Source organism: Poeciliopsis prolifica, unplaced genomic scaffold (assembly GCF_027474105.1).
Source record: "Poeciliopsis prolifica strain line A6 unplaced genomic scaffold, Auburn_PproV2 SCAFFOLD008, whole genome shotgun sequence".
Classification (NCBI taxonomy): domain Eukaryota; kingdom Metazoa; phylum Chordata; class Actinopteri; order Cyprinodontiformes; family Poeciliidae; genus Poeciliopsis; species Poeciliopsis prolifica.
The window spans coordinates 4196483-4224208 of NW_026562383.1; the positions used below are offsets into that span (position 1 = coordinate 4196483).

Consider the following 27726-nt stretch of genomic DNA (forward strand, 5'->3'; position numbering starts at 1 on the left):
TCACTGCATGTTATCCTTTAATCAGAATGGCTCCGACCGAGAAAACCGATGTCATACTGCCTCAAATCACAACAGGATGGCAAAACAATTTCTAAGTATAGTGAATTAAAAAAAAACAAAAAGCTATCAGTGAGAATCTGTAAGTTTTAAATGTACGAGAAAGTCTGTTTTAGAAGTGCGATGAGCGGCATCGTTCGTTGACCCAAGGCGGTGTTGCGGAAACGTTTACGATGTCTATTTTTAAATCTGGTCCTCAACACTACACGTCAAAACAAAAAAAGCACGCCGGAAAACAACTTCACCCGATATGATACACGCGATTCGAGCTCCGTGGTCCGAGAAGGTGCCGTCTGCCAGTAATCACAGGTCCTGTGTCCACGTGTCTGAACCACGAGGTCTGGCCTTTTCAGACCAACCAGTCAATGTGGCAGGACACTGAAAACAAAATTTTGAAGTTAAAACTAAAAGAGGGAAAAAAAAAAAAAAGGGGGTGGACTCGGCTGCAGCCTTTTGAAAACATTCCGGAGCGGCTTGCTGTCCATATCTCAGCCGTTTCCGCTCACAGACTCTCAGGTCCTCACACCATGTAGGAGTTCTGGTTCTTCAGTTTGTCCAGCTCTTTGCTCTGCTGCCTCAGAAACAGGACTCTACATAAAGGAGAAGACAACACAAATCCTCAGTTTTAGGCCTGAGTTTGTCCAGTGTGTTCATGCAAACCTCGCTTCCTGTTCCTACCTTTGTTCCCTCAGCGTAGCCTGGATTTCACACACTCTGACCAGAGAGCGGAGGTTCTTCATCTCCGTGCAGATTTCAGACATGTACAGGCTGCCCATGTTGTGGAAGTCCTCTCGCAACCGAGCCGCCTGTTGGAACGGAACCATGGCATCGCGTCACGAAGGCTGCTCGGCAGAAAGATGCCGAGTGGTTCGGGGTTCTGACAGCACCTACCTGTTTCTCTGTGTTCTCTGAAGGCCACCCTTGGATGTGTCGGATGAGGGTTTCATCGAAATGAGTCGCCAAGGTGGGAGTGAAGGAGCCGGGGGGGTCCGATTGGGTTTGGCCGCTGCCGCCGCCGCCACTGCTACTGCTGGACGATGCATGGGGCAAAACAGACACAATTGGTACGGCGCACAGAATCGCCTGGCTGCTGGAGATAGACGGCTCAACAGCCTCGTCACAGCCTCCACATTTTTACATTCTGTCCAGCTACATTTCCAAACTTCAATGTATTTTAAACGACTGGAACTTTTGTCCAAGAAATTGGGTTACAAAACATTTTCTGGATAACGTAGGTGAAATTGGCCTCCAAGATCACAAAGTTTTGAGCAGCTGGGGCTTATACCTTCTTTGTAGAGTCCTGGGGTCTTCTGGACGCTTTTCGGTTGTCTGACACAAAGACGCTGATCCCTGCTTTCCTGATGGCATGCCACCCTGAAGAGGAAAGTGGAGAGAAAATCAGCGGCAGGTGGAACAGAAAGTGGCGGCGGCTCCTGAAGCCACGTACTCTAGCTTGTGAGGGGGTGACGCTGCCGATATGCATGCCCAGAAGGGGCTTCTGGCTGTTCTGGGGCGTGCCGTTCCGCGGCGAGACATATGGGTGCGGGGACGACGAATCTGTCGTCACTGAGACCGGGGACTGACTGGAGAGCTGGGCTGCAATAAGAAACGACACAGTAGAAGAGTGTTGATCAGGGGCGATCCTCTCACTTTTACGCACACTTTTCATTTCTGAAAGCGAATTCTGAGGACAGGAAACGATAAACGGCGTCAAAAAATACCCTACCTTGATTGGAGTGCTGCGCAGCTGAGAGCAGAGCCGAGACGTTGAAAGCGGGTCCAGCAGCGAGGAGCTTATGAAGCACAGACCGCAAGGAAGCCTGGGTGACAGCAGCCGCCAGGACTGGTAGGACGAAAGAAGGAATGAACACACGTGACAGCACGCACACACACACACACACACACACACACACACACACACACACACACACACACACACACACACACACACACACACCACCACACACACACACACACACACACACACACACACACACACACACACGACCAGGGAGATCTTAGTTTTTTTTTACTGTGTCACGAGAGGCGGCTAACGTACATACGATACTAGGGAAGGAAGTCTAATGCAACCTGACCAGCGTAAGGGCTATGTTCTCCCAGAAATAGGACAAAACTCATCAGAAATAACAACTACAAATTAAGTAAAGGGTTGCATTAAAATGACAATGTATTCAGCACTAAAGATACACAAATCTCTAAATTAGTCAGCCTCCAGCTCAAATTTTAAGATTGTTAAGAACAAAATGCAAGACTCACAAATGTGAAAAAGAAATGTATAGTTGTGGGTTGGCAACATAAGTGAAGCGGAACAAATTTATGGATAAGTACATCTGTACTGACTCATAACGGATACAAAAAAGCTAGCTACCTAGCAAGGGTATATTAGCAGCTAGTTAGCAGTAGCTTCAAGCAACTCAAGTCACAAAATGCAATGAAAACATCTGAGCCAAACTCGGGTATTAAAGCTGAGCCAAAAATGGCTTCGCAAAGTGTTACGTCCACAAAATTAGGGAATAAAACTCTCCGTTAGATCCACAGAAAGACATGAAGTTGGAGCTGCTGATAATCTGTTTCAGCTCGGCAGTCAAAAGGAACAAAACATGACATGTCACAGCTCAATAGGGTGGCAGATTATTTATCAAAAATCTCTGGGATCAGTTTGGGAGGGTTCCTTAATTGAATAATAAACAGTCAACATGCAAAGCTTGTGGTTTCAGTCTGCAGCTGTACTAAAGTACAGGAAACCTACATTTTTGAGCATTTCATAAAATCATAGAAACAATTACTGATACAAAGTTTCCCCCAGAAAACCTGACAGCTCTATGGTAGGGCAGCCATTCATCCAGAAGCCTGCTGACGCTTTGAGTTTAAAGTTGACAGAAAATTTGAAAATATGATTTGATAATTATGTGCTATTAAAAGATTGGAAGATTAATACCTAAACACTAACTGGAAAGTTTTAAAATATGCTAAATTTAAAAAAATAAATAAAATAAAGTATAAATAAGCAATGCTTAGCCTGGCTGGAGTATAATTAAAACCTGGCTTATAATATACTGGGGTAAACCCTGCAATATGATTAGACACTGAAAAGTTTGAATATTTATGATGCTAATTCAGCTTCAGGCATGTTGAAGAAGCTGGTTTCTGATTTCTCTGAAGCAGAAAGCTTTTTCAGTCAGCAAAAGATAAGCATTGTGACATAGTTACTGATGTCATCATAGACAGAGGAGGACCAGCCACCTGAGGAGATAGATATGAATTATCCGTCCTATTTTACAGCTGTAAAACTGAGGTAAGTCACTCAGTGACTCCACATATCCAACACAGCGCTAACTTAACTACGGATAAGCAGTTTTTCTTTTTAAGCCCATCGAACCATGCCGTCCTCACCTTCGTTGAGCTTGGCCATGTCCATGCTGCCGTTGTTCATCTGCAGAGTCGCCTGCAGAGCCGGTAGGAGCTGATGCAAGAGGGCCGGGTCCTGAAGCAACGCCGCCGACTGCGCGCTCTGAGCCGCTGCCGACGAGGAAGACGACATGCTGGATGGGGCGGAGCCTAACGGACCGCCTGCAGAGTTCGGGTTCTGAGAAGAAGAGAGGGAGGAGGAATGGCCGCTGTTTGATGGCGTGGATGGGTCCGCTGATGTCGTCTCTGTGTGAGAACAGCAGAAAAGGAAGCGGAGCAGTGAATTTAAGCACATTTCTAGCAAATTCACTATTACTACTGTTCTTAATAATGTCTTGTAGTATTCTACATTGTACAGCAGGGATAGGGTAAAGAGAATAAGTAGACAATCAGAGATTATTAACAGAGTTTCACAGTTGATTCTTACTAGTCGTGGCTTTGTCCTGCAAGGCCTCTTGTCTGTAGTCCATATCCTTGGGGAAACTGTTCGCCGCCATCTTGGCCGAGTCTTTCTGTCGTTGTTCCCTGAAGTGAAAGCAGGCACTATCTATGAATCTGAGCACATAGCCGCTCTACATGAAGAGCGTAACACTACGAGCAGCATAAGGAATATTTCTGGTTGAACATAAAGCGAAACTGGGACTTGCCTCTCCAGCAGGTCCTTGGGCTTCTCCCACTGGGAGACTTCAGTTCTACAGTTGTAGTAGTACTTCTTGCCGGAGGAGCTAATGTGTTCTGTCCAGTCGTCGGCAGGGTCCTGCAGCAGAGACAGTCGCCACAGGGATAAAGATCAAGACACACGAAGGACAGCACAACGTTTGTAGGGAAAGGGAGAAATATCGCAAAGTGGGACCTCCTTCCACAAAAACGAAAACATCAAGTTCACGAATAATCGCCTGGATGAGCTTTCAGGCCATCTGTTGGCCGATAGATGCCATTACAATTGATGTCAAGTGTTCATAACGTCTTGTAGTTTTTGATTTTTTAATATTTAGAAAGAGCAGCTTTCGGATAAAGCCTAAATAATGTAACAAAATAGGAAATACATTTTTAATCCTTTCAAGTCTTTGCCAGCGTTTTATGAACACATACAAAGTTGCACTATAGGGTCTTGCAAAAGTATTCAAACTTTCTCACGTTACAACAAGCTCATATTAGACTTGTATGACCAAAACAAGTAAAGCTCAACAAAGCAACACACAATTTAACACTACACAGATCAAAATCTGAATAGTGTGTTCTGCATTTGTATACAACCCGTTGAGTCAAATCTGGTGCAAGTCACCTAATAATTACCGTGCGTCCCAAGTAGCTAGCGTTTATTTTAATAATCGACTATCCTGATGATTAATGGGGTTTTCAAAAAAGCCACATTTTGTAGATTTTTTTTATTTAAGCACTTAAGGGTATTTTATTCAATATTAGAAATGTGTAAGAAAATGCAAACAATTCAGTTCCTTTGTTTAAATAAGAAAATAAATATTTTCTTGGCTAAAATAGATTACAAAGGATTTCTCTAGCAAATGTTTGATTATTTGCAGCACAGGACGCATCTGTGGATAAAAAATAAATACTTCCAACATCATACTAAATGGTCAGCCATTTCTGCTCGACTTATCAATACAGTGTCTGACAATCTGCTGACAATTCGTTTTGACTGATCATTTTTGTACAGTTATGACTTCACTATTGCTCGGAGGGTGTTGTTCTTCCAGCAAATGTTTTTTTTATTTTTTTTTTGAGTCTGTATATTTCAGTCAACATTTAATTGATTAGTAATTCAGCTGATTTCAATAATCGATTAATCACGATTAGCAGCTTTAGTACCGGAATTTAATATCGGAGGCTGAGCAATATTACACACCATTATGTGCATTATTCTTAATTTTCATATCACAAAGAACTGTTTGGAATGCAATAGATGCTGGATTACAGATACCAGATGTTATGAACTCACATTTTTCATGCTAATGCAATAACTCACACACTCACTGCGTGAAAAAGTTGGTTCGAAAGCCAATTTTTTGAATATTTATCCATCGAGCGTTGCTGTGCCATTTGTTTTGATGAGCACCGGCGCACACGACGGCCCGTGTGTCGCTTCCTGAGCAAGGTGAAGAACCTTCGAGCAGCAAAAAAGGAAGGAAGGAAAGGAGGAACAGGAACAGTAACTCACTCGTTCTGCAGGCTTGCTCTGGCTTGCGTGAGTTTCAGTGCCTTGGTGGGAGCTGTTGTTGTGAGAGGCCTCCTGAGGTGAGCTGCTGGTCCCTGGAACAAATTCTTCCTTTAGTCAAACAAACACGACTTGCACACCAGAGGACTTTGCGTTCGAGGCGTTGTGTCGCTGTGCTGCTATTAAATTGCAAAGAGCAGAAGGATTCAACCACCTCCATCTAGTGTTAAAATCATGAACAAGTGCATGGATTTGTTCATTGGATTTTCTCTAAATCCACACAAAAAAATAAATAAATAAAAAAAAATAAACCTTCAGCTTAAACATCTACGTGTGTTCCTCCACCAATTTGGTGAAATGTCCATTTAGAAATTTCAGCTCAACTATTAATGAGATTCTACCTTGATCATTAGCCACTCTTAATCTTGAGAGTTCTTCTGAATTAATTGATTTCCTTTAACAGACCTGAATCCACTTTTTTCCCCTAATCTTTCTAAAATAGCAAGCAAGCTTAAGGATATGAAGCATAAGGTGTGTATAATTTTGATCATGTCAAAATGTACATTTTTATAAACGTATAATATTCGTTTTTGTCAGATCCCGTTTGCTCTTGTTCCACCTTAGAAGAATAGCTAAAACAACTAAAGCCTGATATTAATTCCTACCAGAGATGACTGTACGTAAACTTCTGACCACAAAATTAAACACTCGCAATTTGTCAGGTAAACAACTGCAGAATAGAATTAAAACAAATATTTACTTTATCTATGATCGTTTCAAACTTTTATTTAAAAAAATCAAACATCTATTTTTACCCTATCTGAAACATTAGCAGAATGTTTCAATGTTTCAAATGAAACATTAGCAGAAAGTAACACCGACACTTACCGTTTTTGCCTCTAACAGGAAAGGAGGTTTTGGCCTTGCCATGCTGCCCGATAGCATCCCCTTGTCTGCTGACAGGACTCTCGTCGGAGCGTCGCAGCACCTTGTACGGGGGTATGGGATCTGATGAACCGTCGCGCACCTTGGTGTAGCGGTGAAGGCTGCTGGACTGGCTCTTTGGCTGAGATTTATGGGCCTGGAAACAAAAACAGTGGGCAGCAGATCAAGCTGGTTAGTTCGAGTTCAGTGTCCAGTCTTGGATACCTCTAGTCACCCTGAATCTCTATTCTGGAGAGTGTGTATAACTAACTCTTCCAACTGGTTTTTCTTCAAATCAGTCAACACAACATTGAACTTAAGTTTTAGATTAACATTGGAAAAGAAGGTGTAATGGAAACTTTTGGCTACAGTGGCTTGCTTCAACTTTTTGTACACAGTGTACAAAACGCACAGTGTTTTTTTTTTTGTTATTAGAAAACAGAATGATGTAAAGTGACAAGAATGTGTTTCAGCTCACACGATAGGAAGTCATATGCATTAATGTGCCATAATAACAATAGAAAAAAAATTGGTCAAAGTGTACCTGATAGGACTGAGAATCCCTTCTGTCGTTGCACCTGTGGAAACACACAGAACTGAAGTCAGTTTCTTCCAAGACACTTTGTGGACGACTTTAAGTTAGCTAACGTTAGCACAATTTCCATTTGGCTCCGAGTAGTTCGTCATATTTATACCCCCCCCCCCCCCCCCGCTACTCCCAATAAAGATAAAGAGTGGCTTAAATTTCTCAGGGACTTCAAAAGAAGTATATATGTTTTACTAGTCTTAAATCACTACGTTAGTAGTTCACGTCATGCTAACGTATGTAGCCTAGCTAAAGAAGGAAGAAAAAAAATTAACCGGAACCTCAAGCTAACCAACTGCAGTTAGCTGGTAGCCATGACAGCTAACAGCTAAAAGAAAGCTACCGCTCCTGAGGCTAAAGCAGTTACACGTATGCGCCTTATTTACACGTGACAATGCAATGACCAGCGTTTCATTTACCCATCGCTGACTCTTGTTGGTTTCCTTGCATACATCACCATCAAGGCCCCGGTGGTGTGTGTGTGTGTTTGAGGGGGAAACCGTGGCCTCCTGTCTGTCTGCTCTCACAGTTTTTTTTCTTCTTCTTCTTCTTCCTGGAGTCTGATCTCGGGCCTTTCTCACCAGACAAACGGCTACAAGTCGAGCGCCGAGCACCTGCACTGCATAGCGGGTGGTACAATTAAAACCCACCCTCAATGCATCATCTGGCTTGTAGTTACGGTATGCGGTGAGACTCGGCCGATGTAGCTCAGTGGAGAGCGGCAGAGGCAGGCAGGAGGAAGCGGAGGAGACCGACTTATGGTTAAACGTCCGGTTGGTTGGGAAGGGGGGGAACTGGATCCGGGACGACCTGTCAAAATAAAAGAGGATGTTGGTGCGAAAATGTAAGACATGTAAAATCTTTTCGGTTTAAAGATCAGGTGAACTCAGGAAACTAAATTTATTGAGTTTCTGAAGGACTTTAAGGTCGATCATCTAATCACTTACATTATCAACATTATATTGTGTATTGACTAAATACAAGAGTAACGAAAGAAAAAAAATCAAATGTATTTGTTAGTATTTAATAAAATTGCTTTTAAGTTGTATGAGAGACGTTCATAACACTTTACAGAAATTTTGATTAAGTCCTCCTGAAGGAGATGACATTTTTTTGTGATGACCAATCTGACTTCGTTCTCACTTCCTGTGGTGGTTTCTGATATGGGCAACCACCCAGGGCAGCATCCTCTGGAGGGCGAGGGGGGGTGACATAAAAGGGTTGCTCATTTGCTAAATTAGATTAGGAAGTGATTCCATCCTACCGTCAAAGGGTGGAATCATCTTTCAAATCCCGAGGGCATCGTTGTTTTCTCGAGAAAACCAACAGGAAATTCACTCTTCGTCTTGAGAAAATCATTGGGGAAAAAGTATAAACGGAAAACAGGAAATGGAACTCGTTAACCTCAAGAAATCAGTCAGGGAATTTAACTCATCTTGAGAAAATCATCAAAAGCTCATTATTTCGAGAAACCCATCGGGGAATAAAGTACATTTTGGAAAACGGGAAGTTAACTCACTATCTTGGGAAAAAGTAGAAAATACGAGATTAACTTGTTATCTTGAGAAACTCCCCCAAAAATGTGCTTATTTCGAGAAAACACTAAGAAAAAAAAAAGCGGAAAACTGAAAATTAACTCATTATCTTGAGAAAACCGTTGGAGAAAAAGTATATGAGGAAAAAGCCCCTTCTCTGCTTCCACAGGAATGGGGTTCTCAAACAACTGTTTGAATAATACTGTCTGGATTTAATCAAATTTAAAACCAGACAGTAGGGAAAGAAAGGATTGACATGCTTGTATACAATTCATGTACCTAACTGGTTTTATGTTCCAAGCGCTGCAGACGCTGCTCTAATTTAGCCGCATTGTCTGACCGCTCAATGTAGGTCAGACCTGATGGATATCGATGGAATGGGAGTGAGCCTCTTTTCCAGTCCGGCCAGTCAAACACTTCACATCCTCTGTTTGCGGCGTGAATGTTCAAATGGCGCTTGTTCTGTGAAGATATGCAGCAAATGACTCTGCCTAAACCAGGCCTAAAGGAGAGAGTGCATGGTGAGTGAAGATTATGTTGTCGTTTGCACTGATTTAATGTAAATATACAACATTGGACCTTAAAGAAAGAGAAAAATGCTCTTCTGATTAGACTTAAAGATTTACTTCTCATTTCGCTTCTAGGTCTTTTTAGGCTGTTTCTATTGTTGCTCATTTTCAATGTAATAAAAACAAAGAGTGTACTCAAACTTACAAAATAAGAAGATATTGTGCATTTTGTGATAAGACTATTTCTTTTTCTTTTTTTATTTTAAACTGTGAATGTCTATTGTGAAGCAAGTCGTTTTTGTTTGAAGAGGTCTGAACTGATTAAATAGAAGTATTTCATGCCACCAATAGGGGGCAGCAATATCTCAAAAGAAGGAATCTGTTCCAAGTAAAAATGAGATTCAAATGTATATATAAATATATGTGCGTGTGTATTTCTGTTCTCAGACTGATGATGCAGAGGAGAACTGAGGACAGAAGTATGTCTAGGTTTTATCTTTTTTCATCTTTAATTGAAAACTTACAGCAGTCTGAGTAAAGCAGTTTATTTCTGTTTAAATAACTATTTTTTTCTCAATAATGTTGATCTCTGCAGTTGTACCTTAAATTTAAGTTGAAATGTAGTTTAAAATGAAATATCAAGTTAAAAAAAAAACAACATAGAAGAAGTTAGAGTTCATCCGCATGCACCTTTTTTCCTTTAGTCGGTGAATTTAACACACTGCGCTGTAAATAAAATTAAACCCAACCGAATGTTATTCATCTGAGCTGAAATAAGTTAAACTCAGCCTCATGTAGATGAACAGAACTGGAATGCACTGGAAAGGCCTGGACTCGATTTTAATTCATTTAAACTGAGCCGAATCAGACTGAATCAAATTCAATCAAACTGATCCGAACTGAATCACTTTGTACTGAATTGAAATAAACTGAATGAAATTCAATTGAAACAAGCTGCTTTTTTTTGTTGTTGTTGTTGTATAAACTGAATTGAACTAAACCAAACCGAACTATGATCACGTGAGCCGAACAGCAGCCGCACCGAACCGATTCATGTCGAAGTGAATGACATTAACCGTATCTGAAACCGAATTGCTCTCCTGCACCGAGCTGAATGTGTCCGAACAGAACCGGTTGTGAACTGGACTCCTCCAGGCGCGTGCAAGCGGCTCTCCGCGGCCATGTCTGCGTCAGAGTTTCACACCGACAGACAGGAGGACTACAGGTTCCTGCACAACATGCTGATGGAGAGAAAGGTCCACCTGCTGTTTAAGGTAAACATTCCTCACACACTCTTGGCCTTGGCTTCTTCTAAGTCGAAAACCTAGACGACGGGAAGCTAAAGTGAAACGTCACCAGCACTTTCTCTGCCAGAACCAGAACACTAAAAGCTTAAGTTGTAATCTTTCTCGGAGTCAACCCAGTTCTTCTCTCTCTCTCTTGACAGATTCACGAACGGATGAGGCGCTTTGAGAAGCGGAGGCCCGTTCCCGTCCAGGACCATGCGGCGGGTCTGGCCTCTCAAGTGTGTGACTCACCGCTAACATCTTTAGCAGACCGACGCGCCGCGGCGGGTTGACGGCCGAGAGACACGCGACGTTTTTCTCTCGGCCGTTACAGAAAAGACTCCCTCCGTCAGACACGCGCGCGCGGCTGGAATTTGTTTTCCCCGCATATTTTGTCCCGAATTGTTGCCGTAATCCGCAGTTAAAAGGACAGCCGAGAGATAAAGGGGGGGAAAACTTCGGAGTTTTACGACAGTAGGTGCATGTGGGGAGTGAGGGATGGGCTGCTGGAGCTATGTCGTTGGAAAAATAAGATTTTAGATTCAAGATAAAGTCATAAACACTTGTCCTCAGTGAAAAGCAAAACGGTACGTGGTGGTCTTTTTTTAAATTATTTTTATTTTACTTTCTCTCTCCTTCCAGGCTTTTGAGGCTAATCCTCTCTTTTGAACTTGCTTTTTGGGCATCATTCATCTCCAGCGTCCAAACCTCTAGAAATCAAGAGATCTGCCATCGCACACGTGTCAAACTCCAGGCCAGGGGGCCAAATCCGGCCCAACGCAGGCTTTCATCTGGCCTTCTGGACACTAAAACCACCTTCACAACCCAGAGAGCCAGTTTTGTCCACAGTCTGGTGAAATAAAACTTGCTTACAAGCCGTAAAAATTTGTGGCCTTTCGGAAAAAAAAAAAAAGGATAAAGAGCCGATGTAGGAATGTGGTCATTCTTACGGAATCGTCCAGTTTTTCTCTATTTTTAGATTTTACAATCAAGAAAAATGTGAACCTTTGTATAAAAAAAGATGGTAGGCACATTATTTTCTGTGGAAAATTACGTTACTCCTCTCAACTCACATATTTTAAAACTTAGAAATCAAAATATAGATTTAATAAATGTCATGCGTTGTTGAAATTCATCCCAATTATTCAAAACATCTACATTTGTGATTACAATTATGTCTTAGTATTTTCCAGGCAAAATACTGCCTGATTGGCATTTTAGAGCACAATCAAGTAATGATGTTACCTTCGGTTGTCATAAAAACATTTATATAACAAATATGACTTAAAAGAAATTTGACTTTGTAATTAAACATCTTGAAATTGGCTCTCTGTGTCTTAAGAAGCTCCTGCTCTAACTGAAAGCCTGCCTTCAGGAAGTCACCACAATATGGCTCCTCTACTAATAACCCTTGGAAAATGTTTTTACCAGTGTAAAACATTGAAGTCGACTTTTGAAACATAGAAATGTCCTTTCTTTTTCTAAAAAAAATTCTGATTGATCCCAAAATCTTTGAGTTTTTTAGTGGAAATTTTCTCCTTTCTTTCCTCCATCCACGACGGCTTCCAATACATCGTCATGACAGAGACATTTTGTCATGAAGCTCTCTATTGAACTTGCTTTTTGGGCATCATTCATCTCCAGCGTCCAAACCGCTAGAAATCAAGAGATCTGCCATCGCACATGTGTGATGTGTGATGTGGCTTTGTAACACAGAGCCATGTAGGGTTTGTAGAAACCAGCAACAGTAAACGGAAGCAGCTAAAAGTCTGAGTTTAGTATTCTAGGAAATTTTCAACTTTTCAGACTCTGAAACGTCCACCTTTTGTTTTTTGTTTTTTTTTTTTTGCAGTTTAATCTCAAAGTTTTTGAGATTTGTGCCCGAGATTTACTCTTCCTTTCTCATTGTGTCTACAATGGCCCTGATACGACACCACGCTTTTTCAAATCCAATTCACAATCACAGTGCGTGATTGTGACATGATGAAAAAGTTAAAAACCTCAAGAGTCTGAATCTTTTCTTCTTTTTTTTTTGTGCAACTTTCCGCACTATCTTCAGCTAACCCCCCCTATATTTAGTTTCATATTAGCTCTCCGGTGTCTTCACTGTTGGACTGCATTTTCTGCCGTCTTTCCATTTCATCTCCCCTGCATTTGTCTCTTTTCCTTTAGTCGCGTTGCTGTTGGTTTGGTTTGACAGCCGCTCTGCGCCTGGCTTAAGTCAGGAAGGGCCCTTTCGAAGGGGCCAAGCTGTGGCTCTGCTTCCTCTCACACAGTTTGCTCTTGGTGGAAAGTAATGACCTCCGTGCGCGTTGCATCTCCGGAGAACGCCGAGAAGGCAATCGCAGTAACGAGCTTCACGGGATCGGCACAACGGTGTTTGTTCAAAAACAGACCGCGCTAAAAAAAGTAGTCGCTCATCGGAAAGAGCCACAGAACTCGCTGTGCGTGATTTATTCGACAGGCTCTTTTAACTGCGTCTCGTTCCTATACCCCTCTGTGCTGGCTTGAAATAAATCTTAACATGTTTGTGCCACTTTTTTTTTTCCTTCCTTCCTTCTTTTTTTTTTTTTTGTTTCAGTTGGCAGAAGAGCTGCTGTACCACGGATGGAGAGATGAAGTCAAAGAACTGCTTACGCTTATTTCCAAACCTCACTTTAAGGTGAAAAACTATTTCTTCTTTCCATGCTGATGCATTTAGCTTTTAAAAGTCTGTGTGGTCTCGAACGTTTACAAGTCTTCAAGCCCAGTCAAATCACACATTGTCCACCGAAGGAAAAGACGCGTAAAAGACGTGATGTCATGAAAATACATAAAAGAAATTGTTTTGCATAGTTTAGGATGCAAGAGTCGCCAAAAAAAAAAAAGTTATAATGAAGGAATATTTGGACCCAGTAAAATATGTCCTAATGCTGAACAATCAGTCCTAGTTTAGGGAGAAAAGTTAACGCGTTAGAATAAATTCAAAATGTTTATCACGAAGTCGGTAGCATTTTAAATTTTTGATGTCAGACGAGGACGATCTTAAGGACAGGCTACCATTTTACTAATTTTGTTCAGTGAATATTTTGTATAAATCAGTTGGGAATGCGTTTAAAAAATGTGTTTTGTCGAGGCCTTCGCTCCACAAAAGGAGATAGATCTGTTTCTATTAAAGTCAAGTACACCGCAGACGCAGAGCGCTTTGGACCCAGAGCAGCGAACACAGCAACAAAGTTTCTTGTATCCAAGACATTTGTACGGTAAAATACAGGGTTTTACCGCAAATGTTATGGTATTTTACCGTAAATTAGAGACATTTTTATTTTTTTTTACAGTGCAGAAACCAGGACTGGAAGATGCCCCACGATGTCATTTTGTCCTTTCAGCCCTTCACAAGCTTCCTCCACTTTGCACTTGTAAAAGAAAAAAAAACGTCACACCCTTCTGCCTCTGTCTTACTGCATTAGTTTATTTGGTGTTTTGGTTGCTTGTTTTCATGGATTGTGTTCAGATGGGTAAAAGACAACCTGACCTCAAGTAGAATCATTATTATTTATTGCATTGTATTATTTGAAAATGTTTTATAATTCTCTATTCAAGGTCATTTTTGGCTCTTTGTTGCCAGTTTAAGCTGCTGGTCTCTTATCAAATCTGACAGATTTTCACCCCAAAGTGATGCCAAAAATAAAACTTTAAGAGACTTCCTGGTTGTTATGTAACACAATTTTCATATTCTGGACGATGAGGTGAATATAGTGAAGTAAATTAAAATGCCTGGTGGTGGGTATGATAAACACCCACCAGGCATGTTTAGGTCAGAAACATCCAGCGTTTGATGACACCATTTCAAAGATCCTGTGACACATTTTGATCTGCATGAACCCCTTGATTCCACTGATGTAATCTTTAATGTTTTAATTCAGACACATTGGAGTTTGGTTTTCAATCATGGAAAACCTGTTTAGCACCATCTCAATTGATCATAGTTTGACTAGGCCGATCCAAAACATTTTTTTCCCCTCTGTGATAAAAAGAGGTGGATTTGCTGATGTGGTTTGGATAATTTTTCTGCTTTTCAATCTTCTTTGTTCCTTTTGGGCCTCCTTGTTTTTGGTGTCAATGCACTCTTGGAGTAATTTTGGTAGATCAGCCACTCCTGGGAGGGTTCACCTCTTTTCTATTTGTGGATAATGGCACTCCCTGTGGTTCAGCAGAGTCCCAAAGTCTTAAAAGTGTAACGTTCCAGATGAACAGACAAAAGTGTTTCCCCATCTGTTTTTGAAATTCTGTAGTTTGGAGGATGTTGTTGCTTTTAGCCCACATCATGTTGTTAGAAAGAAAAATCACTTTCTTTCTTTTTCTTTAATAGAAAAAAAATCTCCAGGTCTAGCAGTAATCAGATTCTTTTCTTAAATAAATGAAATCACCATTGAAAAATGACCACAAGCATTGAAGTGGAATTAAAAAATAAATAAAATCAGAAATATCAGTGTCAACGCTATGACCCAGAGTTTCCAGAACAGCATGGCTTCGTGACGCAAAGTTCATTTGTACTCATCATCTGCTTGATATTTGAATGGCTTGTCTAATCAGACTCAAATGACAGCTTACGTTACTGCAGCGGTAAACCTGGTAATTACTAAAACACAAACCGTCACGGACATTTTCCTTTCCACTTTAATCCGCTTGGGCGGTTCGCATTTAAAGGGCCGGCAGTGAAATAAGCGCGTTCACAGGTAACGCTGTTAGAATCGGAGCTATTTTTTATTGAACGCCACCTCGACATTGGACCTATAAATTAAAAAAAAGAGAAAGTTTAATTTTCATGCTAACACGCTTCATTTGAGGCATTCCGCTAGAGTGACTGAACACAGGCGCTATAATGGCCGACAGCTTTCTGTTTCCTACAATAAACTCAAACATGAGTCACACGCAGCGACAAATGAATCCAGCAGTAAGTAAAACGTGTTCAAATTGATTTTCACTCCCCTCCCTCTGGCTTCCCCCCCAGGAGGTGCTGACATCTATTAACCACACTGGCACCGAAGCTAATGTTCTCCCAAACTATGTTCATTACGGCGGACCCGGAGATGCCCAGACTGCTCCGGTCAATGTTTTCCTACGTCGAATCTGCTGACAGCTGTGTCTCAGATGCACTGCGTTCATAAATGCACACAGAACATGTTTTCTATTATAATGTGTTGGCAAAAAATTGTGTGTGTGTGTTTTTTTCTTCTTCGTAATTTACGAGGAGTCAAAGCCAGCCGGTAAGCTAAAGTTTGTTTAAACAGCCCTAATGTTCTTGGCTGCGGCGCTGGAGCTCACACATACTTATGAGCGATGCTGGATATAATATGCTGTAAATGAATGTTTGTTTCCTTAAAAAGAAACGAAGAAGAAGAAGAAAAAAAACACCTTATGAAAGTAGCCAGAGCCGAATTGCTCACGCGCTGGCAGCTTCTGAACAGAGCAAGTGCTGATGGACTTTGGTGTATCCAGCAGAGTTACTGACAGATGGATTGTCTGACTGGTCAAAATGAAGTTGACGAGCAGATGTTTCCCATATTCACATTCCTCCTCTTTACGGTAAATCTCCACTTTTTAATCCGCGCTCGCAGTGAAAGATTAACGGCTTTCCTGAATAATGTTTTTCCACAAGCAAGTGAAACAGCGGTTGTTGCTGTCTCGCAAAAGCAATTGTTTGTTGGAATTTGGTCTCGTACAAAGTCGTGCATATTGCAAATGCTTGGCCCCGTTGACTGAACGTGCTTTGCTGCAATTGCAGATGGACAGGGTGTCTGCGCATCCTTAAAAAGTCTTAAATTCACTTAAATAGATTAATCATAGGTCTTAAAATTGGTCATGGCAGAACAATTTTATCTCACATATTCTGTTTTATTTTATTTTTTGAGGCGCATCCACATATCGTCATTGCGAGGCTGAAATGTCTCTACAGTTGTCTGGTGATATCGATCTTGGCCACTGCCTCACTGCCTGTTGCCAACCCTGCATGATGCTACACCCAAAAAACCTATCTGCTAATATACCCTTTTTAGCTAGCTAGCTAGTCAGGTTAAATTTGAAAAGTTAAATTTTTCTAACCCAGGACACATAGGTTAGGAAACTTTAACATTTATTGGCAGATGGCTGGATTATGTTGGTCTTCGCCACTAACTCATTCTACTAATTGTAGAAGTTTCCAACTTCTAGAATTTTGTGCAATGAACTTGCAGCTAATATACCCTTTCCACCAAGCTAGCCTTTTTGCATTTGTCATTGGTTAGGAAACTTTAAAATGTATCTAAGGTTGACTGGACGATGTTCATCTTTGTCACTGCCTCCCACCTGTTGCCAACCCTGCGCGATCCTGCATGCATTATTTTTTTTTTTGCAAAAATCCCCCAAAAACAATCTGCTAACATACCTCTTCTAATTAGCTAGCTAGCTTTTTTCCATCTGTCATAGATTAGAAAACTTCCAAGTTTTATTTCCAGTTGACTGGACGGCATTCATCTTTGCCATTGGCTCACTCCTGTTCCTTATGATGTTCCTGTTCCTGTTCCTTTATGCATTTTGCGCATAGGGGCTTGGAAATACAAAGCTGCTGCCAAAAGCCTCAACAGACCCCATAAATGTTACAGTTGTGACATAGCGAGACTAAAACTGCCCAGAAAACGGTTGCCGCCACTGCGAGCACTGATGCAACACAAACTCCTCTGAAGTCAGGAGTTTAGATGATTTTAAATGAGGAGGCAAAGCGCTCATCTGACTCGGTCTAAATCACGTTCATACTGGTCTGAAAAGTCGGTGAAACCTGCAGAAAACCTGGATGCATTTCTTTTGGGTCTTATCTGCACCCACTTTGCAAGGAACACTTTTCTTTGTGATTCTTTATTGCAAAGTATCTCTGGATTCAACATGTGAACATTGTTATTCAAGCCTCGCAACATGTTCTTCACTGGATTCTAGTCTAGTCTGCACTTTGACTGGGTTATTCTGTATGAACGTGGTCTGATCTAAACTTTTCCATTGTTGCCCTGGCTGTAATGTTTAGGTTCTCTCTCCTTCTGGAAGGTGCCATCTGATGTGTGAATTGTTTTTTGTCTGACTCACACACTGTACCATTTTTGGCGACCAAACCTAACAAGTTTAACTTCTGTCTTGTTTTGCCAGAGAACTGTATTGGTGTTTGGAGTTTCAGGCGACAAATGTGACAGCCCATTGCAATTAGTGACAAAAATAAATAAATAAACGACCAAAGGACAAAAGTCAGAGTGACGTACAATCTTTTTTGTGTGTGTCCTTTTCCAGAGTCTTCTACGTACCCATGACTTTGTAGCCAAGGGAGACTTTGAACCTGCTCTGCCGCCCCTTCCTGATGATGCAATGGAGGAAGACGAAGAGTCAGTCAAAATTGTGAGCCTGGTGAAAACCAAAGAGCCACTGGTCAGTATCTGTGTGGCAGTCAATCTGCAGTCAGACCATCAACAAAAGCCCTCAGACTTCTCACTTAATTTGATTGTTTTACAGTGCAAATTTTTACAGAGAGTTTTTATTTATTTCTAAACCTAGTGCTTAAAAAAAAGCATACAGAAGTGTATAAACATTTATAATTTATTCAGGACATATTTTTTCAATTGCTCAAATTTCTGTTTAAGATTTCTTGCATGTGGGACTGTCAGGTAAGAGACTCGGGTCGGGAGGACAAGGTGGATTGGTTGCAGTTGCCGACATCACCGCTAGGTGTCACAAAAGTGCAGATGGAATAATCATAAATACATTAGCAGAAACACTGTAGGCTTTGGAGGCCCAAAAGAGTCTTTATCAGGGAAATTAAGTATTTAAAAAATGTAATCAACGACACAGCTAATATGATCAAGATTTATAATTAATTAGCATATTGGTACCCAAACGTTAATCATAAATAGAGTGTATTCGATGAGCTAAATTCCCCCTGCCCCTTTTCCGCTACAGGAGCCACACAATGAATAAATAAAAATGTACATCATTCCAGGGTGTGCTGTGCTGGCACAGGGGTTAAGCACAAACCACATATGGAGGCCTTAGTCCTTGTTGCAGGCGACCTTTGCCACATCTCTTCCCCCTTCTCTCATTTTCCTGTCAATTAACTAACAAATAAAGTTCACTAGAGCCAAAAAATCATAACAATTCCACATAGTTTCAAGATATAAACATTTCTCATTTTAATTAATGTCTCTTGAAATATCAAAATAATAAATTTTTTTTCCTATAATGTTAAAAATGTAATAACTATTCATTTATTAGATTATGGCAGTTCTGGCATTTAATGCAGCTGCACTGAAACACTTCAGCTTCTTAAAGTTACCCAAAGTTGTAACAGAATTCTCGGTTTATGCACCATATCTTTGTACACATGTTTATAAATATTTATATTCTGTATCGCACTTCTGGATAGATGCAAACGACATTTCGTTGCTTTGTACTTGTGACAATGCAATGACAATAAAGTTGAATTCTATTCTATTCTAATTTGAGACACATAAAGTTTATGGTTAGATGTATTTGATATTTAATTTTTTTTTTATATTTATATCTGATTTCAACGACACATTCATACCAAGATAAAATTTAAAAGGAACCTATGACTCCCACGGCAGCCAGGGCTGCTTTTGTGTTTAAACTTTTAACTTCACTCTTAATCCAAGTTTTTTTTTTTCTTTCTTTCTTTCCACAAGCTCTTTTCGCTACATATCACTGTGACACACGACGCACCACGGCTCCAGATGTTCTGTTTATCCAAAGTGAAATAATGCAAACACTGACATCATAATTGAGTCATTAAAGCATCACTGCAGATTTAGAAGGCCGGGGTTAATTTATGTTTCTGTTTCGAGTGCGCATTGATTACCTCCGAGGCCTTTAATCACGGGCCATTTTCCTGATGCTGCTCAAATGTTCTGCTTTATTACTTATTCCATGTCATTGTCTCTTAATTAAAAAAAATAAAAAAAGTTTCCTGGATTGAGTAAAGGAGAAGAGGGGGAAATAAAAAAAAAACATCCCGCGAGGATTCGAGAGCGGCAGACGTTCAGCAATGCCACAAAACCTCGAAATTTGTCATCTTAGTGAAGATAAAATACATATATATATATATATATATTATATATATATATATATATATATATATATATATATATATATATATATATATATATATATATATATATATATATATATATATATATATAAAACCTCTGGATTCATATTTTTTTTGGTTTGCAAGTTTTTCATCAAATACACAAGAACATGCTTCTGTTTTGACTCATCAGAAGAAATGTTCATTTAGAATGTAAAGAATCAATAAAAGAGTCAGTGAATATGCAGATATGCAGGTTGCCAGGTTTTGTAGATATATTGCAAATCAGAAGATAAAGTGCCATTAACATCTCTGGAATAGCAGCACGAAAAAAAAAAAAAAAAAAAAGCTCTCTGTGACTCATCTATCAAACATGCATTTTTCGCTGGCCTTCGAGAGACACTTCTGGACGGATAACTGTGAACATTTTTGCGATGGTTCAAACGCTAGCCTGGAAGAAGAGGGCTGACCCTCCTCTGACTTTGTCCCGCTGATCGATCCAACATGTTCCCATTTTCCAGACAACAGGGCCTCACCCGAGCGAGAGCCGATCGCAGCTCGCCCGTTGCATCAGATGCTGTTTCCATTCATGCATCGCCGCATCAATAACATCTGTTGTAAATAACGCAGCGGTTGTGCGTCTCGGTGTGTGGAACACGAAGGCGTTTAAATGATGAAAAAATAATGAAACAAAATGTTTGAGTGGAGCTCAAAGCGTTTCCGCGACAGATTCGGCAGGTTATCTTCACTCTGTGTCTGTTTGTCGGTTCTTCTTTTTGTGTGTGAATGAAGGGAGCGACGATTAAGAAAGACAAATCCTCGGGGGCCATCGTCGTCGCCAGGATCATGAGAGGAGGCTCAGCCGATAGGAGCGGTAAGCAGACCGCTGGAGTCGTAAGAATCCAAATTCAAGAACACTCCCCTGCTCCCAAAGGGGACATGAAATGTTTCCTGAAACTCGTATTAATTTGAGATTCAATATAATTAACTTTTTTGCCCCTTTCCAAAAGGTCATGTGACGTTTGAGTCATAGAATTATCAATCGGGCTGCAAACACGGCCGTCAAACTACAAATATTTATGATTGCCACTCGAAGCTCTCCTATAAATCGCAAGTTTGGCAATCTTGAATTAACGTAATTTGGCGACTACAAATGTGACTAAATTTTTGCAACCAAAACAATTTCCCAGCCATGTTGCCTTTCTTGTAAGCGAGGGAAAAGTGCGGCAGCCTCCTTTGAGCCAGCTGACCGGCAGCCCGCAGCACCACACACGATAGGGAAAGCTGGATGTTACCCTGCATCGCTTACAAATTCAGGAACTCCGGAAGACTGCAGATCATCTGAACAGCTGACGGAAAATCTGAGCCTTTTGCTGGAAAATGTGTTGAGTTCAGTAATTAGTCATATCCCAAAGGTGTAATAATAACAATGACGCAATGTGTCTTTAAGGCCTGATTCATGAAGGTGACGAGTTGAAGGAGGTGAATGGAGTTTCGCTGGAGCACAGGAAGCCAAAAGAAATCCTTCCTCTCCTGGTCAGTCTTTGTCTCATTTTTCTGCAGATCCTTGTTCTTCCTCTCACCGTTGACTTATTTAACTTATTTAATTGAAAGACGACGTGTTGCTAACTTGTATTTTTAGGACTGCTTGTGTGGTACAAAAAAACAGCAAAGCATAAGTTTGTGAGTGATGAAGCTGAAACTGAGTGAGGTTCACTGAGTTGCTGCTATAAGTCGTCAGTGAAATAATGTCCCACAAAGGCTCCCGTAGCCTTTCAATTTTCCTCAGTTTTAAAAAAGAATGTGTTCGCAAAGTGACTCTATTTTCGCAACTAACGTAGACAGATAGAAGCTGTCCGAATAAAAAGTATATTACTGTAACTTCCATTGCGATGTGTACATGTGGCAGCCATGTTGGACAGGGCGAGTGGGTCAGTGAGGAAACATCTGGATTTCCAACTGAATTCTGAGTTTAAAATCAACTCGCATGTCTCCTTTACCCTGAACCGCAATATCAAGGCCTTAAAATATCCTGCGAGTTTCTAAAATGGATAAGGATTTTGGTTTTAACGTTGGTGTTTTTATAAATTGTATTTATTTATTTTGGTTTTCTCCTTATAGACGATATACATGAATCTCAAGAGCTTCCTCACCCACCATACTTGATTGGTTGCGGTCACTAAGTTTTTTATTCTCAGTAATAACTATTTCTTATCCTGGATTTTGTCATTTTCGTCTTATGTTTTTATTGTGTGTCTTGTGGTCGATGCGTAACTGCAAGTTTTTTGCTAATATTTTGCAAAAAATGGCCCCAAACGTTTCGTTGACGTGAATGCTAACTCCCACCTGCAGGTGGTGGTGTTTCGTGCACCTATCACAGACTAAAAGTTTTGGTCTGTGATAGATATTATGCAAATAATTCAAAATGCCCTGCAGATATTTCTAAATTAGCATTAGAAATTCTTTTGATTTTTATTGGGGAAAAAAAAACCCCCAGAAAAAACTAAATCCTGAAGGGACTGATCAATGCAAGTACTTATCGAAGGCAAAGACAGTTATTTATTAATATTTTAACAGTCAATTAATGGGTTTTTATCAATATATTCTGCTTCAGCCGCCCTGGAGGAACTTTATGGCCTTGATATGATCCGAAAGTTATAAGACAAGTTTAAACCGTTCATTTCACTTTATGTTTCCAACCAACTTTCCATTTGAATATTATTCATTAGCTGGTTAAGATATATATATATATATATATATATATATATATATATATATATATATATATATATATATATATATATATATATATATATAAAAACTGATTTTTTAAAATGGTTTTCAGTTTTGAGTCTTTATGTTTGAATGTCCTGAACATAAAGTACATTTCAGTGTTTTTTTTTCTATGTAGGCTTGTTCTGAGGGTGCAGTTAAATTCAAAATCATTCCTGGATCCACCATAGAGGAAATGACATCACGCGTGACAAAGGTAGAGCAAACAATGAAGCCACTCCTCATGCTGCGTGTCTTGTTTTTCATTTTCATTTGGCGTTTGGTATGCAGGGCAGCTACATGAATTTATGGAGAGGAGTCTTCTGGAATCAGCATCCCTTCAACTTTTACACGCTGTTATTGGACCAGAAACTAAAATGTGTTTTATTAGGATTTTATGTGACACAGCAACACCAAGTAGCGCATAAATTATGGAGTGGAAAGAATTAGGCCCTACTTTCTTTGTATTGGACTCCTTTGGTAATTTTTTTTTGTTTGTTTTTTTGCTGTCATTGCAACATTTCGAGTTTGGAAAAGTGTCATAATCAACAGTTTTAGCAATTTTAGGACAATTATTCAATTAAAACGAGGTGAAAAGTTACGCACTTACAAATTGGATTTGTCTTATTTCAAGTGAACCAAGATATCTGCATAAAATAAAGACCAGAAATGCTTGTTTGCTCTAGCTTGTGTTTTTCCAGTGTATACCACAGCCTCCGCCTCAACATCTGTTGAGATAGTCAGAATCCCTTGGCACCGTCTACCGTTTGGGCTCCATTTATTTAAATTAAAATAAGTAATTGTTACGCAGAAAATATTTGCAGGTCTTCAAGCTTTGCGTTCAGAGAGTTATGGACCACAGCCACGTTGTGCGCTGCGCACGTCAGACGGGGGGAGCTGGAAGCGGACTTGAGAGCAGGCAGCGTTCGCAAATTACTTTCAATAATTGGAGTCGTTTCTCAAAAATGACACGTGGGGGGGAAGTAAAAATTGCTGTTTGTTGTCAGGACACAGATGTTCAAACAACAGCCAGATGACAGACATATGAAAAAGAAAAAAAGAGAAGTTGTTTTCCATTTTTCTCACCATTTTGGGTTTTTTAAGGCCTGAAAAGAAACTGTCATTCCTCAGGTGTTTGTGCGAGCGCTGTTCGACTACGACCCCGCGGAGGATCCGACCGTCCCGTGTAAAGATGCGGCCGTGGCCTTCAAACGAGGAGACGTCCTCCAGGTCGTTGGCACGGACGACGACACCTGGTGGCAGGCCCGTCGCCTGGGAGACGGCAGCGGTCGGGCGGGCCTCGTCCCGTCAAAGCAGCTGCACGAAAGGTGATCTTTTCACACCGCCAGTCGCTCGAATTTTGGGAAAGAAAAACGCAGAAAAGCCCCAAACAAACATTTGTTCTGCTTTTTTAATCTCTTGCAGAAGAGTTGCACTGCAGCGACCCAGAGCCTTGTTCAAGCTTCAGAACATCAAGCCAGCAGGTGATGCTCAGGGGTGTCCAAACTGTGGCTACGGGGCCATTTTAGACACCTTAAAGAATTTGTTTTCGGTGCCTGAATGGTACAAATTTGGTCAACAGGACAGAAAGCAATTGCTGACCCAAAAAATGTGGAAATTGTCTGCCGTTCTTTTAATAAAGCAACTGTCTGAAGCCCTTTTCATGTTTTAAATTTTTAATTATACACAGATTTTATTTAATTAAAACAAAAAAAGGTTTAGCATTGGTAGGAAAAAAAAAGATCAGGGTAAACAAACTTTTTTATTTGATTAATTTTGTGCCACGGCATTAGTTTACATTAGCCAATTTTGGCCTCCGGCGCAAAAAGTTTGGAAACCACTGCTTCACGTCATAAAGACGGACCACCTGAAAAGCATAAAACATTTTGTAAAGAACATCTTCCAGGATGAGAAGAGGAAACCACCTCCCCCCTGCAGGAGAATAACTATTTTGTGTGGATTTTTTTCTCCACATGCTCGGCAGATGACATGGAAGGCACCGTGGGTACGCATTTTGTTTTTCTGGAAGCTTTCCTTCGGCACAACTCATAAAATAAAAGCGCATGCGATGAATCGCTTCACGAGTTTAACATTTTAAAACGTTGGTTTTTCCAAGACCGGTGTGTATTTCTCAAGGTTGCTTCCCTCCCCCAAACCCCCTCACCACAAAATATGACATTTTTACGAGCCGTATCTTTGCTGTAAGTAAGATTGTTAAAAGTATCCATGAACTGGATGGGCTCCCTTATATGGTACTCACAGTTACTTAAATTTTACAAGGCTAATGTATTTCAGAACGTTTGTAATGAGCATGAAGTTCATGTTTGTAGATCAAATTTTCTTTTTAATGATGGTTTTCCACATTTCCTGTTTCTCTCCTTCAGTTTTTCCAGTCCCAGAGGATGTAGACTATGGAGCCATAACAGGAATCCATATTGGTGAGACGCTGCACACTGCATTAGCGTCTGAAATCCACAAATGCTTTAAAATGTCTCGAAAATTACCTAGAACAGCCTATTTTTATAGCCTATTTTTCTCACCATTTTGGGTTTTTTAAGGCCTGAAAAGATAAGAAAATGTCATTGATGCACCCAATGAAAGCTGTTTCGCCACCAAGGTCCACAGTTTTTGCTTTTTCCGCTGTTGGGAGCACAGCCAATCAGCTCCAAAGAAAATGAACAGAGCTCCTCTATTGGCTGCTTTGGAAATACCAGCTGATAGGACAGTTGCTGGGTATTTGCTGGATGAAAAAAAAACAGGTGAAAACAGGTGAATTTATTTTCGCAATCCTATCTTGAGGGATGCTCGTATTTTCTAACATGACTCCAAAAACAACCCGAGAACGCCATCTATACTTCATGAGCAATATCTGATTACTGTATAATATATAATATCCTCTAAAGTCACTCATCGGTCGCTGACTGAAGCTTTTAAGTCTTTTGTGATGCAGAATGACCCGGATCATTTCATCTGTACTGGCTCAGCGCAAGACTCAATTGCAGCATGTCCAAAACGATCTGCAGCAGGATTCATTTGCAAATAACTTCGAGATTCTCTGACAGAAAGACTTAAGATCGAAGAAATATGAATTTGTTTCATTTCGGACTCAACGCAAATGTCTAAAGGGGCTTTCCAGGCACGCAGTGCCATTTTATACTATCTCAACTTCAGCTGTTACAAAATTGTTATACATGTCAAACTTGACTTCATAATTTAATGCCTTAAAATTGGCCCTCTGTCGCTTTAAAAACTCTTCTGAAACTCCGCCTTCAGGAAGTAGTCACAACATGGCTCCTCTGTCAACCCTTTAACGTTTTTAACCAGCGTTGCACTGAGACGTGGCTCATATCACGAGCTCAACAAAGGTGCTTACTAATTGTTGCTGGCTAGTCTGAAGGAGCTGAGTGGATTCACATGGGAGGGCTGCTCTGTGACGCAGAAACTCATAACCTTGGAAACTGCAACTCCGGGGGTGAGCTGCGCCTCAAAGGTGGGGCTCGGCCCGCCCGGGCGTTTTACACAGCTGAATGGCTGCCATGGGAGATTAAAGGGTTTCTCAAACATGCGTGAACGAATCAAAGCAACACTCCAAGTGTGTTTTTAATGTGGAAACGACATTATAACATGACACAAAGCTAAGAAAACATATTACTGCCCCTTTAACGTTTTCTTTATTCCAAAGAAGAACGTTCTTCTTTATGGGTCCGAAAAGGATCACATTTAAACATGCTATAGGAGTTAAAATTAGGAGTTGGAGGAAGATCTGGCCTTGCCACCAGAGTGGTGGTTCTGATCGTGAGCCGAACCAGCGGAGCCAGACCACAGACGCGCTACAGCAGCTGGAAGTCAGACAGAACACCAGCAAAGCGTGACGGACCGAGTCGTGTCTTCACTGAGACATGCCCTTGCGCTGCACAACGCCAGCGCTCTGATGGCTCCTGATTGTATCTATTGACAAAACTTAAGTAATTTGTGTAACCTTTGTTTGTTTTTAGCGTGACACATTACTCATTATCCAAGGACAACAGATGAAAAATCCCCGTTCGGCTAATTCTGGCAAATTTACACAAATGTTCATTCATGTAACTCAGATGTAAAGAAATTATTAGCTAGTTATGGGTAACTAATAGCTTTATTAGTTAGCCGTAACTGGCTGATTAATAGTTAGATTTTAGATTTTCGCAGTTTCAGACATTCTTCAAAGACTGTTGTCGGTTTTATTCCTCCAGCCGGTCTCAGAAGGAGCTTCCGACTCGGACGGAAAAGCAGCAGAGCCAGGAAATCTGCTCAGTTACGAAGGTGGAGCTCTGAGATTCCTGGTGCAGTCTGTCCCCGTACTTATACAGAGGTGGTACCCTACCAGAAGGAGCCAAAGGACAGACACCGCCTCATTGTCCTGGTCGGTATGTGAAAAAAAGACAAAAATGAATCTGTATTCCAAGGAATTCTGCTTTACATCTGCTCCTTTTATGGCTAAGCGAGAACACAAAACACCTTCATTCTATTTGTTTAAATAAAACATATAAAGCCTGTTGTTGATCAAAAAGGAAAAAGCCTTGATGAAGATTTATGTCTCCACTTTTGATCGGAAAAATTATTCCTTCCCATCAGACCCACGTAAAGTGTCAGAAATCTGTGAGTCAAAATATATTGCGTTTACTTGAGCAACACAGCGGTCCAACCCCGCATTCGCTCCTCCTGCCAATCCTGCAGGTCTGCTCTGTGTATTTTTGAGCTCAATCTCCCCACAGGGAATTCCAGTGCGAGCGCCGCCAGAGGTCTTTTTAATGTCATAATAGGATACAACTGAAGGTCACAGAAAAACCGAGGGGGAATAAAACAAAGGAGGAAATGTGGGGAGTCGGAGGAAGAATGAGTAAATTTTGAAAAGTGAAAGACAGGACGGCGAGAAACACCCACAGCTGAAGAGATGTAAAAGCAAGGTCAGATAGGGACGAGATAAAAGATAGCTGACTGGGAGGACAGAGACGAATGTTCATGAATCAGATCCCGCAGGATGTCGGCCAGAAGGTCCATCATCAAACTGGAACACTTAAGACAGCTTGGATTTACATTTAGACTCCTTTAATTGAGTTGGGGCTAACCTCGACTGCGGGTCCCGTTTTACTGTCGACTGTTTCTGGGGACGGTCGACGTCGTTAGGTCGTCATTAGGAATATATCGCTCACTGGCAACGAAAAGTTGCAGACGGCAAAAACTTAAACCCGAATCTCCCCTTTGCGAGACAATGAAGGCTGTTTCTGTCCTAAGGACCAGACGGAGGATGTTAAACCAAATTGGAAGAACATTGATACCGTTACCACATCGCTTACACGTTTCGTCTTAAGCTAAAGA

General features: G+C 40.8%; 2 protein-coding genes across 7 annotated transcripts in view; one reads left to right on the top strand and one right to left on the bottom strand.

Annotated features, from left to right (window-relative positions):
* Positions 1-10854, bottom strand: LOC129361821 (WW domain-containing adapter protein with coiled-coil-like). Of its 5 annotated transcripts, none has more exons than XM_055032949.1 (15): positions 10752-10851; positions 8434-8514; positions 7589-7979; positions 7128-7161; positions 6548-6740; positions 5663-5754; positions 4134-4243; positions 3914-4011; positions 3472-3732; positions 1784-1900; positions 1505-1653; positions 1343-1431; positions 949-1087; positions 736-863; positions 1-647 (listed from the first exon to the last, which is right to left on the bottom strand). In XM_055032949.1, exons 3-15 carry the CDS (start codon positions 7627-7629, stop codon positions 578-580), a joined length of 1521 nt encoding a protein of 506 aa, XP_054888924.1. In that variant the 5' UTR covers positions 7630-7979; positions 8434-8514; positions 10752-10851; the 3' UTR covers positions 1-577. The 5 variants fall into 5 exon arrangements, with proteins under 5 accessions (XP_054888924.1, XP_054888926.1, XP_054888923.1 ...); XM_055032951.1 differs by lacking the exon at positions 10752-10851 and adding an exon at positions 8984-9061 and having other exon boundaries at positions 949-1084; XM_055032948.1 differs by lacking the exon at positions 10752-10851 and adding an exon at positions 8984-9061.
* Positions 9129-27726, top strand: part of LOC129361820 (MAGUK p55 subfamily member 7-like) — a 24413-nt gene continuing 5815 nt past the window's right edge. The window contains exons 1-14 of one of the 2 annotated variants that reach the window (XM_055032946.1): positions 9129-9225; positions 9661-9692; positions 10342-10487; positions 10661-10738; positions 13081-13161; positions 17793-17927; positions 20392-20473; positions 21050-21135; positions 22511-22588; positions 23503-23699; positions 23797-23855; positions 24356-24376; positions 24756-24809; positions 26601-26774. In XM_055032946.1, the coding sequence (XP_054888921.1) occupies positions 9665-9692; positions 10342-10487; positions 10661-10738; positions 13081-13161; positions 17793-17927; positions 20392-20473; positions 21050-21135; positions 22511-22588; positions 23503-23699; positions 23797-23855; positions 24356-24376; positions 24756-24809; positions 26601-26774 (1219 nt within the window). In that variant the 5' untranslated portion in view covers positions 9129-9225; positions 9661-9664. Of the gene's footprint in view, positions 9226-9660; positions 9693-10341; positions 10488-10660; positions 10739-13080; positions 13162-15972; positions 16068-17792; positions 17928-20391; positions 20474-21049; positions 21136-22510; positions 22589-23502; positions 23700-23796; positions 23856-24355; positions 24377-24755; positions 24810-26600; positions 26775-27726 lie in introns of those variants that run through there. The other variant, XM_055032947.1, reaches the window with a different exon arrangement.

What these genes read in the sequence shown, in the direction of transcription:
- LOC129361821 (XM_055032950.1), bottom strand. Translation starts at nt 7,629, where the DNA reads ATGGTGATGTATGCAAGGAAACCAACAAGAGTCAGCGATGG. An exon ending in TCACCCCCTCACAAGCTAGA is followed by an intron (nt 1,432 to 1,504) that starts GTACGTGGCTTC and finishes TTTCCTCTTCAG; the next exon opens with GGTGGCATGCCATCAGGAAA. An exon ending in GCTACGCTGAGGGAACAAAG is followed by an intron (nt 648 to 735) that starts GTAGGAACAGGA and finishes TCCTTTATGTAG; the next exon opens with AGTCCTGTTTCTGAGGCAGC.